This window comes from Notothenia coriiceps, unplaced genomic scaffold (genome assembly GCF_000735185.1).
Source record: "Notothenia coriiceps isolate Sejong01 unplaced genomic scaffold, NC01 NC01_scaffold00026613, whole genome shotgun sequence".
Lineage (NCBI taxonomy): Eukaryota > Metazoa > Chordata > Actinopteri > Perciformes > Nototheniidae > Notothenia > Notothenia coriiceps.
In genome coordinates this window covers 179801-193974 of record NW_011359314.1, presented here as the reverse complement: position 1 = coordinate 193974, position 14174 = coordinate 179801, and the positions used below count along the sequence as shown (strand labels likewise).

The 14174-nt window shown below is 41.1% G+C and overlaps 1 protein-coding gene across 1 annotated transcript in view; it reads left to right on the top strand.

Annotated features, from left to right (window-relative positions):
* Window positions 1-346: 346 nt before the first annotated feature.
* The window catches only part of arap2 (ArfGAP with RhoGAP domain, ankyrin repeat and PH domain 2), a 110645-nt gene continuing 96817 nt past the window's right edge, over window positions 347-14174 (top strand). Inside the window, exons 1-7 of the mRNA XM_010784885.1 lie at window positions 347-622; window positions 4322-5208; window positions 6750-6832; window positions 10343-10419; window positions 10727-10791; window positions 11408-11749; window positions 13364-13433. Of these exons, the coding sequence (XP_010783187.1) occupies window positions 4385-5208; window positions 6750-6832; window positions 10343-10419; window positions 10727-10791; window positions 11408-11749; window positions 13364-13433 (1461 nt within the window). The 5' untranslated portion in view covers window positions 347-622; window positions 4322-4384. The remainder of the gene's footprint in view (window positions 623-4321; window positions 5209-6749; window positions 6833-10342; window positions 10420-10726; window positions 10792-11407; window positions 11750-13363; window positions 13434-14174) is intronic.

The following is a 14174-nucleotide window of genomic DNA, read 5'->3' as shown; positions in this document are numbered from 1 at the left end:
CTGTGTTACGTATAATCTAAACTAAAGTATAATTGTTTTTGGTTCAATTAATGCCATGTATGAAATACACATTTCCATGTCATACAGTATAGCCTCAATACTATATTAATTCAACTACCGTCATCAGAATAATATCATGCATTAACAATGATTGATGAAAATAATGTAACTACATGTGTTGTTTTTTTCCAGGAGTCATTTCATTAACTGAGCCAGGCATCCTGCTGCATTCCTGCCTGTGCTGAATACATAGCCCGAGGCCTTCAAGATCAAGCTGGGACATGCGTGTGTTCCAAGGAAACATCCGAAGTGCTGAACACTTTGCCGTTCTCAGGTGACACAATAGCACACTTGTTTTGTTTTACAAACAGACTCACGTAAAACAAAGGAGACCACAATATTAACAATTTAAAGCTTAATACTATTTTAGAGTTTTAGTAGCAGGTACTTCTGCAACTGGTCCTGCACTGAGATGGGCGTGGTCTTACCGAACACACCGCGGAAACAGACGAGCACGTTCTCAGGGCTCGCGACAGTCAACAGAGTGAAACAATCTGGACATGGCGAGTGCGCAAAGGTGTGCGGATGATGCCTGAGGTTTCCACCTGTTTTTAACCTGCAGGTAAGCTCTTCTCTCACTCGGACGTACAGCAACGTGTTGGGTAAACACACTGACTTCAATTGTTGTGATAAAATTCGGCTAAAGTAGTCAAGTATCTTACGTTTAATTAGCCTCTTTAATGCGTGTAGCAAGAAGCGTGTGTATGACTTATTTGCTGGTAAACTAATATGAACTGCGTCACTCCCACTTGTACTTTTCACAACGTTTTAATACCTTTCTTTTCATTAGTGTAAACACAGGCTAAAGAAATACACCTCACTCACATGTGACCACTAGTGTTGCACTACTTTGTTATTTCAACGTAAACACACTGCAAAGCTTGTAGAATGGCAGCTTTTGAAAGTCTATTGTCTACTTAATTTAATATGATAGCATTCTTTCATTATCTTTTGTGTGACTGTCTCCTCAAAACACCACTTGATATTTAAGTAGATAACATTTCAGCAGAGAACCCAGGTGTGTTTTCCCAAACCAGGAAGGGGACACCAAAATTGGACTTTGTTCAAAGTTAGTTCGCTGTGAGATGTGCAGAAATATGAGGTAGGTGTGTATGCTATGACTCACCCCTTGTACTTTATAACCATACCTAAGGGTGTGCCTAGTGGGTGTTACCCCACCTAACTGCTCATACTTCTCCTGTGTAGGTAGCCATGCGTTCAGACAGTTTGTTGTTGAGGAACAGCTTCAATTCAGATCATTTCAATTATTTATTCACCAAAGTAAAACATACTAGTAAAAATCAAGAGATAAATTGACATAATGTGAAAATATGCCCCCCTAATTATCTATCCAAAGCTTTAGAATAGGGGCTCGTACACTAAACAGAGTTTTTACAATACATACTAACATATCCAAAATTGGAGGGAGTTTTTGTATCACACAGAAACATTTATAAACTTAAAAACACGACCTAACCAAATTACCTAAAAACCTATCCATAATACATTGTCTGAATTAATAGGTAGGATTAAAAAAAAGGCAGACACATTACAAATGAAAATACAGGGTAATACATTAAATGCATTTCAGATTAAAGTAAACTTCTTAAGTCCGAAGCCATTTAGTGTAGTCTTGAACATATTTGTTTAAAAACATAGATCTGCATCAGCTCTGATTAAAGACAGACATATACAAACACATTTTTATACTACTATCAATCTAATTCCATATCTGTTGGCGTCTGCAAGCCGCACTAAAGCTGGTCAATCTTAGTTTTCTTTACCCTTTATAAGATGCTCTGTCTTAGTCAATATCTAGCGACATATGTTCCATCCTGGTGCATTTCAGTGAGTTGTGTTAATGCGTTTGTGTGTGTTGTAGTATCTTTACGAGTGCACACACAGTGCTTCATATGTTCGCACGCCCAAGTGGGAAGTGCAAGCCGTTTCATATTGTTAAGTTCTCTTTTTGCTACTGATCTAAACACCCTCCGGAGTGAGACACCAGGCAATAGCTGTGGATCAAAACTCCCATATCCAGCCCTTAATGGTGTTTGCTGTGTTTGCTGTGTTTGGTGGGTAGCTCTGTGTTTGTGTGCAGCTGTGTGAGTGGGGGTACTGTAGAAGCGCTAAAAGACAGAGATGAGGAGCAGTCCAGGTCAAATGTGCTAGCAGGCTTTGGCGTGTGCCTGGGCTGGCTGTTAGCCAATGCAGGTCCCTGCATGTTAACAGTGCAATACACAGCGGGGCAGGTCTGATGGAGTGAACCCCCTTTGTGAGGACCTAATATAGTGGTGTGAAGCTGGGACTGTGTGCTCAGCACTGTTGGGAGGGTAAGTTAACAAATATATTCCATTACAACTACTAAGTAAAAAAGTGTAACTACTGGTAATTGAATCTAAGTAACACTATAAAAAGTTATTCAAACGTGATTTCATTTCTGTTATATTGTTATTACATGCACACTATCAAATGCAATACAAGTAAATAGATACAAGTCAAAAGAAACATCAGAACTTAAGTGAGTTACATACTGTACAGTAAGATAATAGAACAATGTAACCTTAAATGAGAAGAAAACTAGATATGTTGATGCCTTTCATCAAGCAAATTCATGCAGTAGTCTTACAGTAAGACCAATGAAGAAACACATGACCGCATACCACAGTTTAAAAAAGCAATACATACTGTACTAATATACTCTGTGTTTGGTACACCCACACTATTTTTAAACACATGGGTTAACCTACTTAATAAAGAAAGAACAAATGAATCAAAGAAACACAATATGCTAATTTTACAGTGCAGTATATGGGTTAAGAGCAACCACATTACATCACATCACTACTGAACTTCTAAAAAGATGAAAACCAAAGTAAATACTGCCTTTAATACAGGCCTTAGCATTCCATATCCAATGATATGCCATTTAAAACCTTCAGCAGTAATCTGATAATAACATTTTTTTTATATGACTGTAAGTCATAAGTAAAAGTAACATACATACATACATAGCATAAAGTAACTTTTTTTTTGGTATTCTGATTACGTAATCCCTTTACATGTATTCTGTTACTGCTGCTAAGTAATAAGAATGCAAAGCAGCAACTTTAAAAAGGAATCTGACCATACAAAAAACCCGGCTAATGTCCTCCTAACATTCTGAGCAAAATAATGTTGTCTTTGTGCATGCATAGTTAAAAACGTTTTGGCGATCATATCAGATTTTTATTCAAATACATGATTTCATCTCAAGTGCATTTATAAGATATGGAAAGTTTAGTTCCTGTTCTCTTGGTGAATTACTTGCACAGTGAAGTATGCAAATGGTTACACATGCTGCAAGATTGTGTTTGTTAGAAAGCAGAAGTAACACTTCATATACCTTTCTCACTGTAGGTTTACAACCCAAAGGAGAAGTAGACATGGCAAGATGTTGATTAACCTTCCTGTGGGTGTGGGTGTAGGTGTGGGTGTGTTTGTGTGTGTGTGTGTGTGTGAGGTAGAGAGAGAGAGCAGTTCTGCCTCACAATTCATCAGTGCTCAATTTTGAAAAGATGATAGACAGGAAACAGACATTTATCAATAGCTTGCCATTTCAAAGGGTTATTATGATGCTGGCAGTGAGCTGTGATATAAAACTGGGATTTTTAAACTCTACCTTTGAGACAAATATGTCAGTTGGCCTTTTTGCTGGAATCCAGTTTGTGTTATTTGGAATCAGACCTTAAGGTAAGTCTATTCCCTAAACCTGACTGTAGAGCCACACTTGAATGTTAGCATGCTATGTCCTCATAGCTATTGCTGTTTCCTGCTGTTTCATCCAGGAGTGTTGCAAATTTTAGATTTGCTTATGTGTTTCCGCTCTTGTTGAATTTGCAGTACATGTGTTTGATCTTTATAGTTTAAAAGGAGTAGATATTATAAGAAGTAGGCTTGTTTGCTATATGTATGAGATTACATGGCGGCAGTATCAGTGTTAATCTCATGTCTACAAGCTAAATGTAAAGCTACAAACGGTTGTTTTAGCACAGCATAAACGCTTAAAGCAGGGGCAAAAGAATACAAACATCTGCATACCTCATCAACTTTGAATTTGTTTACCTTGTGTAGAATTTATATTATAAGAGCCTTTCAGATAGTTCAAAAAATTAACTTTCAAAAATTAATTAACGATACATAATTCAATTCAGTTCAGTTGGCACTAAAAGCCTCTTAAGTCTATGCATGTTGTTCAAAATCTTTCTTTGTGTATCTACAGTTTAAAGCTGACTACTACCTTCCAGAGGCCCTTCTGATGCAGCAGAGGTGAGACCAGAGCATCATGTTGGAGCCTCCGGATTCCAGCCAGGAGATTGTGGAGTGGCTGTCCACCCTCCGCCTGTCCCAGTACACCTCATATTTCCATCAAGGAGGCTATCAATGTCTTGAAGACTGCAGTGACCTCACAGATGAGTGTCTCCAGGAGCTGAACGTGATCCCAACAGGCCATCGGAGGCGCATCCTTCGCAGTTTGGAAGCACTAGGTGTGAAGCAGCCGAGCGGTGGAGAGGAAGAGGAAGATGAAGAGAACGGGAGGCGTGGAAGGAGGCCTGTGCCACACCCGAGACGTATATTCCTGAAGGATAAAAAGAGGGGGTCTTCATGTCACAACCAACAGCCAAAGGAGAGGATGGAGTTTGAGGGGAGTCAGACTTTGCCTCCTGGAGCCGGACAGAGAACAGAATTTGAGGACGTCACGGAGAGAAGATGTGTTCGTCCGCCTGTACCGGCTCCTCGAGATCCCCAAAATATTCAAACATCCCCTCCTGAACCTCCCTGTGTCCCCACCTCCGTTTTTTCCAGAAGCAGCAGCAGTAGCAGCAGCGAGTTCCTCTCCATATCTGAGATGCCCTCAGACTGGGACATTTCCTCAGAGAACCCGTCTCTATCCAGCGCCGACTCCTTCCCCTGTCTGGCTGACGGCCCCCACCCATCGCTCACTGAAGACAATTGGGTTTTTCAAGGGAATATGGTGGAAAACTCGATCTACGAGGCTCAGCCCAGTTTTAAGGTTCCTGTTGGTCCACGGCTCACTCGCTCCTACCGGCTGAGGCACCGTCCCGTCCCTCAGATCCCCAATCAGCCCACACTGCCACCTCAGGACAGGTAACTGTTATCTTAAAGTAACAGTCCAACACTTTAGGAAATAGTTAGAATAATTACTCAAAAATCTTTTGCTCTAAGAAAATAGCAGTACCACAGTGTACAAATATTCTGTTACAAGATAAAGTCCTGCATTTAAATCAGGGGTGTCAAACTCAATTTCATCGCGGGCCACACCAGCATTATGGTTGCACTCAAAGGGCCGGTTGTAACTTAAAGACTATATATAAATATTTAATATATATAAAATAATGTATTATATTACATTATTGCTTCTGCATTGGATTATTATCGGATAGGGTAATAAATTCATAATTAACTACGTCTGAAAGCAGAAGTCTAGGGAAAATAATTGCAAGTCTCTTCAGTGAGAATGTCACAAAATAATTTAAAAAAGAAAAGTCAAGTTCAGAGAAAAAAGTCAAATTTGAGATGCATTGTGGGACATGTAGTTTATGGGCAACGTGCTTCTGTAAATCGGCATGTAACCGTAATAAACATGTTATATTTTTTGCAAGCTCTTGCGGGGCCGCATGAAATGAAGTCGCGGGACGGATTTGGCCCCCAGGCCTTGAGTTTGACACCCCTGATTTAAATCATAGTCAAGGAAAAGTACAATACGTTTATAGCATAAAAGATAGGACCAAAAGTAAAGTAGTACAGTTCATCATCATATACACAGTATATTGAATGAATGTCTTTCATCTGTTAAATATGGGGTTCATTTGAATGTATTATATACTACTGCAGTAACTTAACCTAGACCTAAGGAAGTATGCTGTAAAACACTCAATTGAAGTAGAAGTTACACAGATTTGTACGGTAAATATACTAAGTTATCTCCACTCCTGGGACTGTGTGCATTTACTTTGATGCAGAGAGATGAATTACATGCTCTCAACGTTAGAATCAAAATCACAAATACAAATTTTCCCCGGGGGAAAATGTGTGTCTTGTGTTGTATAAATAAATATTTAGGATGTAAGAATGTGCAATAAAAAGAAAACATTTTATAAAAACAAAGTTATATGAAGGTTAGAATTTAAACAAAAATTGTCCAAGAAAAGATTTAAAAAAAAGAATGCATATATAAATGTAAAGATAATTGCAAGTCGGATACATAGCATCAATTTCTCTGACTTAACTCTCAACATTCAAGAAGTATTTCCAAACTATTCCTTTGAGCATAAAGTTTGACTTGATGGAAGTTTATGAGCAGTTGAGAACTAATCAAACAAGTTAGAGGAGCACAGCGAGAAGCACCTGGAGACATACATTTGCTCGCTTCCATCGCATGAATGAATATGAAAACAGGAGTTTCCCTCTCTGCATTCAGATTTACACTATTGGAGAACCTTAAGGCCTTTCATATTCAACCCTGCATTCCACGTACATTACCCTTTCTCGTGCTATATACATTCTTCGACTTTTGACCTGGGAAACTAACTTCCAGAGTTCTCTCTTCCGAAGGCCTTTACGAGTAAACCTGCTTTTCCCACGTCGGGGTCGGTGGTTGTAATCCGCTGATTTCTCTTCCTCCTCAGGAGCGCAGCGCCGGCGCAAACAACCAGCCTCGAACACCTCACCGGCTCCGAGGGTCCCACCGGTGCAAACGGCATACAGAAAGGTACGGCGTCTCTCCGCTGCTTCATCTCCGCCATGAATATTTCATTCCACAGTAGAGTCAGCGGTGCTCTTGTTTGCCCGGATGAAAGAAGGTAGAGGAGACAAGTTTGTGTGTGTGTGTGTGTGTGTGTGTGTGTGTGAGTTGGCTGTGTTATGGGAAAGGGCCCCTCCCTAATTTCAAGCGCACATCTCACAGGGAATATACTCTCTTACATCTCGTCCCTCAGCGAGACCCCGGTGTGTATTCCTGTCGCCCGGCTCTCCAAAGTTTTGTAGAAGTTGTTTAACTTTGCTAACAACACACAGGCTTGTAGAACAAACATGCTTTGAATTTTGTTCTCTTCTCGTTGTATCTTCTGGGCTTCCTCGACCCTCATCTGATGAGATAGTACGTGAGCTGATTTTGTGCTTAGGTCAAATGTTTCACCTGGGATTATAACATTAAAATACATATTACACAAATAGATACAAATACTTTAAAAATAAATAATTATAACGATATTTTCCAGAGGGCTTTTTAAGTAGCTATATACAGACTAAATTATTAAACGTAATCAAAAACATTTAATTAATTTGTGTTTAAAATTCAATATTGGTGCTGTGTTTTTGAACAGTCTGTATGACTATGTGTAAAACAGGAGAACATGTCACTCTTATTGGTGGAATATTTGTCCGCATTGTGACATCTTCTCCGCGGCATATCAACAGTTTGCTGTCCCGTTTTCTTCACTTAAACTCCCCTCACGTTTTTCCCCGCTTCCCCTTCGCTGCTCGTTCCGCTGTATCTGTCTCTTGGCAGGCCTTGTTTTTTCCAACTTTGTCTCTGTATGGAACAAGAAAGGGAGTGAGACTTGAGAGGGCATCAAGACAGTGAAGTGTGTTGGGAGGAAGGAAGAGGAGACGGATGCAAAACAGTCTGCGAGACTGGAGGAAGAGAGGGAGCCAAGACGGTCCCCGAGCAGGGAGATGGGGAGCTCCACTAGCAAGCTAAAGCTCCCTTCACAGCGACGTCTAGCAAGGCAATATTTGACATATAATTTTAACCGAGCATATTTGAAGTTCATCCAAAACTTGAGAAAAAAAGAGCAGTGTAGTCTCACAGTATTCAATGAGAACTTAACATCATGTACAGAGCAAGACATAATCTACTTCCTAGGAAATTAAAAACATTGTTCGTAGACAGAGAGGGTGGGTATCATTTGAGAGGAAATCTACTTTTTAAACAACTCAAGGTCAGAACAACTCTGAGAAGTATGAGTATAACAATCTGTTGGGTGAGTTTATGGAATGGTTTGGAGCAGGAGTTAAAACAAAGCACAAGCATCATTCAGTTTAAAAGGATGTACAGAAACACTTTTTTGAAAAACTATGGGAATGAAGAAAAGTGATGAAGATGAGAAATTATTGTATATGTATGTATAAATGTAAATGTAGGTAGGAACAACTTGCATAGTGATTTTAAAGGACAATCATTGATAAAGTAAGGGGTGGGAATTAATAAGCATTTGCTTCCTCCTACTCCCTTTCGGACACATATGATTTATTATTATTATTAATATGAAGACTTTTTTTGGTTTTTTGTTGAATACAGATATTACCATGAATGTGGATGGATACAAATTTTAACAATGCGGTATTCTGTTTTTCACATTTTGTTATTTTTTTATTTGTTGTTTTTTAATCTGTTCGAAATAAAAAACAAACGTCAGACGCTCACAGAATTGTAATTAAGAGTCTTTTCAGCAGCTACATAGCACTCTAAGTATATCACTAGCTTTACCAGTCAATGGCATTTGATCATACAATGACATTTACACAAAGTTCATTGCGCTTCCCTATTTAACCTGTGTGTAAGCTGGTTTGTGTGACATTGTGGGGTGTTGACAGATATCACCTTGGTGCACAAATGTCACACTGACAGCACGACTTCACTTTTAGTGCTAAGTCACACCTCAGAACGAACAAAGACAATATGACTCATGCTGAAAAGCGACAGTTTTTGTTTATTATAATTTGTTGTGTTGAGAAATGTCACCTTCCGCTTTTCTCACTACTCAGCCGTGAAGCTAGGCAAGCTTTTACTGAAATAATAAACACTCATTTGATTAATTTAAATTCAGGTTGTGGTAGCTGTATTTCCTCAATGCACAGTGTGAGTGTGACACAGGAGCGATAATTACAAACCGACCTTTCCCTCCCGCACATTAAAGAAATGGAGGCTTCATTCACAATCAAATCAATCCCCTCACAAACTCCAAACTCATGGCGGCACCTTCCAAGATGGCGACTTGAGAGAGGGTCTGGTCAGGAGCAGATAAAGAAGGAAGCAACTGAAGACTAAAGAATAGAGGGAATCCGACAGGAATTGAGTAGCGTCCGGCAGGCTGTCTGTGTGGCCTGGAGGTCGGCTGATAGATGATGACTGATGGTTTGCTATCTGCCCAACAAGCCTGTCCGCAGAGAGGGCGGCGGCGCTGGAGTGTATTCTATCATCAAGTTAACTGACTTGAGCTTACCAAGCCCAGTTATAAAGGAGATGGGGTCTCCAAGTTGGCTCACGATATGAATGTGTCCCAATTTAAAGAAAATACTTATACAGCTATGGTGATTTATTTAGGCTGTGGTCCTTATGAATTTACGCACAGCCAACAGAGATAATTGAGATGAACGGTTAAGAGAAAAACACTGTTCTCTTAATGTTCACAAACAAACTGAAAGTAAACATCGTCAGGCTGGCTCGCAGACAGATGATGTCATTTATAAAGCAATAAACAATGAAACTTATTACGCTAACGTGTTGGCTGTATTACACCACAACATGCCATTTGTGCCCTTCTGTAATGGCCTGCATTGTCTAAAAAACCAGCACATTCACATCAGTACTGGAGTATTTGCCACTACTTATTTGACTGTCCATCCTTTTTATGTCTGCGTTTGTCTCGAGGCATTTTTATGTGTCTTTCGATCCCCGTCCGCGCAGCTATCTGCCTCTCCGCCAGTGTCTGTGTGTCTAGCCCCTTGGCGGTGTCTTTTTGGCCTCCTCGCAATCCTCAGGAGAGGGCGGTGTCATTTTTCACAGTGACAGGCATTGGCAAGGGTGGCCTGGGGTCTCCAGACTAATGGTGTCTGGCCACAGTCTCTCCGCTTTTCTTCTTCTCCTTCTCTTCCAACAACCACTGCACACGGTCCCTGCAGGAAGCGAGACAGAGAAATGGCCTTGGCAGAGCCTCCGTCTGTTTGAAGCAGACTGAGGAGGATCCTTCTCCCAGTTGGGGGTAAAGCAAAAGGCCGAAGCAGAGAGATGGGAAAAACAACATTTAATTGGTTTACATGGATCAAGGGGTTGGCACGGTTTTATTCAGATCAATGCGTTGGTTTAATCAAAAGCCACTATAACATTTGAGTGATTTTAAATTGAACTGGAACAATCCTATTACTTACTTTGATTTTAGGCCGTCGCAAGTTCCAATGCTATGACAAAACTACTATTTTATTCCTGTGTCCTTTTTAGCTCCACTTCAAAGAACCTTGACGCCCATCGCTCCCTATGGAGAAATGTTCCTGTACAACAACCCCGAAAGCACTGCGGTAAGACAACGCACCCCCCCCCTCCCCGCTAGCGGACAGTGAGTAGCAGCTCGCCAAAGAGGAACAGACATTTCTCAGATCTATCAGTGGCGTTTCAACCGCAGAGCAAACTTCCTCACTCTGTGTTAATGTTGTCACCGTAGACACACAGCCGAGTGGAAATGTGCTTGTTTCAGTTTGTCCCCCTGAGGTTAATGGAAATGTCACCTAGCCACTAAAGTTAACATAGCTTAGCGCAGCAGCATGATAACGGTGTAAGGCGGACACTTTGTTCTCATCTGATGTTAATCTCCTCTGTGCTCTGCAGGACCTCGGCCCTGAAGAAGGCTTACAGAAGGGTTTTAAAGACAAGATAAAACAGAAGAAACACAGGTACAGTATGCTGATGTAACACCGCTGGCCCACACTGTAGATGTATAAATAATCATTTAGATGTTCAAAAAGGGAAGTGCTCACCACAAGATTTTGCGATACAAACGGTGTAAACATTGCAAACATTCATTCGATTTGATCATGTATCGCGGTCATACTGTATATGATGGGCTACATTTAGAAAACAACCATGTTACTTAGAAAACATGATGCATCACAAGTCATTTTTGGTCAATAATTATACATTTCAATTGAAACTAATCATTTTTAAAGGGATAGTATGACATTTTAGGAAACACGCTTATTCGCTCTAATGCTGAGACTTAAATGAGATTTTCTAGCCCTTTTTTTATTTTGTATTAACACTTTGTGGCTGTGTAGCTAACCAGAGATCTAAAAATAAACTGTGGTTTTACAGGGTGGTAAAACTCGAAAATGTCTTGGCCGGGTGCAATTACTTCCTGTTTTTCAGCAAAAACAGTCCCAGCACCCATCTCCTTTTGAAGCTTAAGATACAAAGTGTTAGACTAAGCTAATAGGACAGTGTTCTCAACGGACTGATAAGTAATCCCTAAAATGTCCAACAGCTCCTCTAACAACACCTATGCTCCAACAGAAAAAAGCCTCCTAAAAGGAAGAAATCCAAGGACCAGGACATTCCCCCTGCTCCAACTATCCCAGACCCTTACCAAGATGCATACTCCACTGTGGATGAGTGTGCTAGCATGGTCAGTTTGGACCATAGTTTCCCCGTCACCCCTGACGCCCCTTCTGTGGGATCAGCAGCTTCTGGCCCTGAGGATGGATCTTTAATCATGGTGGAGTGTGACCTCTACGCCGATCCTGCAGAGGCTCTGGGAAATGCACTTCCTGATATTTCTCCGTACGCATGCTTCTATGGAGCCCCCAAACACCAGGTGCTCAAAGTGGGATGGCTGGACAAGCTGTCGCCTCAAGGGTAGGTAACAGCACTCCTAAACAAGGTGACTGTGGTTAGAGAAATCCATTTGTATCCATTAGGGATGGGAATTTGAAAGCAAATGTATATTTGAATATTCGACCCCCAAAGAAACGGTTAACCGATTAACCGAAATGTACATATCCTATAAAAAAGAAATGTGGGAAAAATGTTGCCTAAAAAATAAATAAATACATGTTCAAATAAGTATAGAAACCAAGTCGAATTTGTCAAATGTATTGAACTGGTGATCACAGTTTGAACAGTTGACAGCTATAGGCCTACAGCTTTCATGCTTAGAACATAACTGTGTTTTTAAATGAAAGAGGGATCATACACGAACAACATAATGGGTTAGGGTAACGTAACTCTATTACAACAGAGATCAAAAACCTATTACAGGGCCTATGTACAGAATGCAGCTATTTAATACTCATTCTTGTTTAAGAATATGAGCATGTCTACTCTGGGGAGAGGCGGGTGGGGAGACGATTCACAATCAGGCCAGCTGTAGAGAAGACCCTCTCAGCTGGAATTTGGGCATAAGATGAGGTTTGAGTCTGCGTGATCTGCGTGTAGGGAGGGGCAGCAGCCATATCATTAGCTAGAACTAGCTAGATCTGATGGATTTGGACATAAACGCGAGTGAAGTATAACCGGACGCGAGAGAGAGATCAGCACCTGCAGCTCTGCCCGCTGTGGGGGACCGGTGAGCGGATCAAAACACACCTTTACACCGAACACATTTAGCTATGGCACTGTCGTATACATTGAATTATTCCATTTGATAATATGTAATCAACTTAGTCACCACTCCCATAAAAGAAAAAAGCAATTCCATTAATTGTTCCCATCCCTAGTATCCATGTAATATTAGTTGGATGTACATAAAACCTTTTACTGCAGCTTCTTCTTGAATGTTCTCAGTCTATTTATTAACCTTTCACCTAAACAAATCAAGCTTGAAGTCACCACCACAGGAAGCCAACCACTGCTTCCTGTTATCTTTGCAGACCCTTTTTTTTGTATTCTGCATATTTTCCAACTTCCCCTATGAGTCTTCTATCATTGATGACCATTTAAAACTAATAAATTGCATTAGATACGGAAGACTGAAGCCGATCTATCCATAATACATGGCAACATTGAAAGCGGAAGGACAGAAAAAAGAAGACAGGAAATAACCTTGTAGGATTGAAATTCATGTCAGCTCTCATTTAGTTTGGCTTTTTCTGGCAGCACTACCTCTTTGCGAGTCTTTTAGTACCACGGGCTCACTCAAAACCGGAGCTATCAATCATTTACTCCCATTTCATATTCTCCTTCACCACCTGATTTGCATAGGTTTGGCGAACTGCCCCCGGGCTGTTGAATATTCAAATTGAAAGTGCCCATTTGTTTTGATTATGCTAATTGACAGCTGTTGATACAACTCCTGACATTAATGAATCAATGGCACTCCTGATGAAATATGAGTTCCCGTTCAGGGCAGACTTTGTAACCTGCTTACTGTCCTGGCGGTTTTAGAAATGTTTCACTTATTTCTCATGGAACTGGTTTAGTTGGGTCGAATGCGCCACCTGAATTGAATCTGCCTCTACCTTCTCTTTTCAGGAATTGTGTTTTCCAGAGGCGGTGGGTGAGATTCGACGGCGAGAGCCTGGCCTACTACAACAACGACAAGGTAAGCGAGAGAAAAACACACGTGCATGTTCACACTTCCTCTGCTGACACACCCACATCCTCATCAGCAAATGCATTCCCCCGTGACAGAAATCTATACCATGAGCCGCTTAGCCAACTTCTAAGTGTTCTCCTCCTCCTCCTCGTTTTCGTCCTCATCATCATCATTAGCTTGGCAGGCTAAAGAATGAGGGCAAGGACAGAGCGACATTAAGCCACGCATGGCAGGCCAGCAACTCTCTGTGCCCGCCCAGCCGTACAGTAAAGTACATTGATGTTGGCACCTGACCAGTTCCCCCAGAAAGAAAAAAGGAGAGAGAGAGGGAAGACTCTCCTCACTTTTTGCCTCCCTCAGCATTTCTCTCTATTCTCCTCCTGTCTGACAGTTGAGTTCGAGCTCTGCCTGCCTTATCATCACAGGGAGGGAGGGAGGGCATGAGGGAGAAAGAGTCGGGGTTAGGTGAGGGTATGGGAGTTGAACAAGCAGAAACTAGCGAGAAGGGGGAGGAAGATGCAGGGAGGATGGCAGTTCTAACTCCACATGTTTAGCCTGGAAACTTTTTGTTTTTAGCCAAGTACTAACTTTTTTTGCCTTCCAATTTGAATCAAGACAACATAGTACAGTATAAGGCAGGGGTCGGCAACCTGTTTGATATGAAGTGCCATTTAAAAAAAAAAAATTGTTATCAGCGTGCCAACGATCGAGAATTATCACGGGGGTGAGGAGCTTGACGCTGCGGGG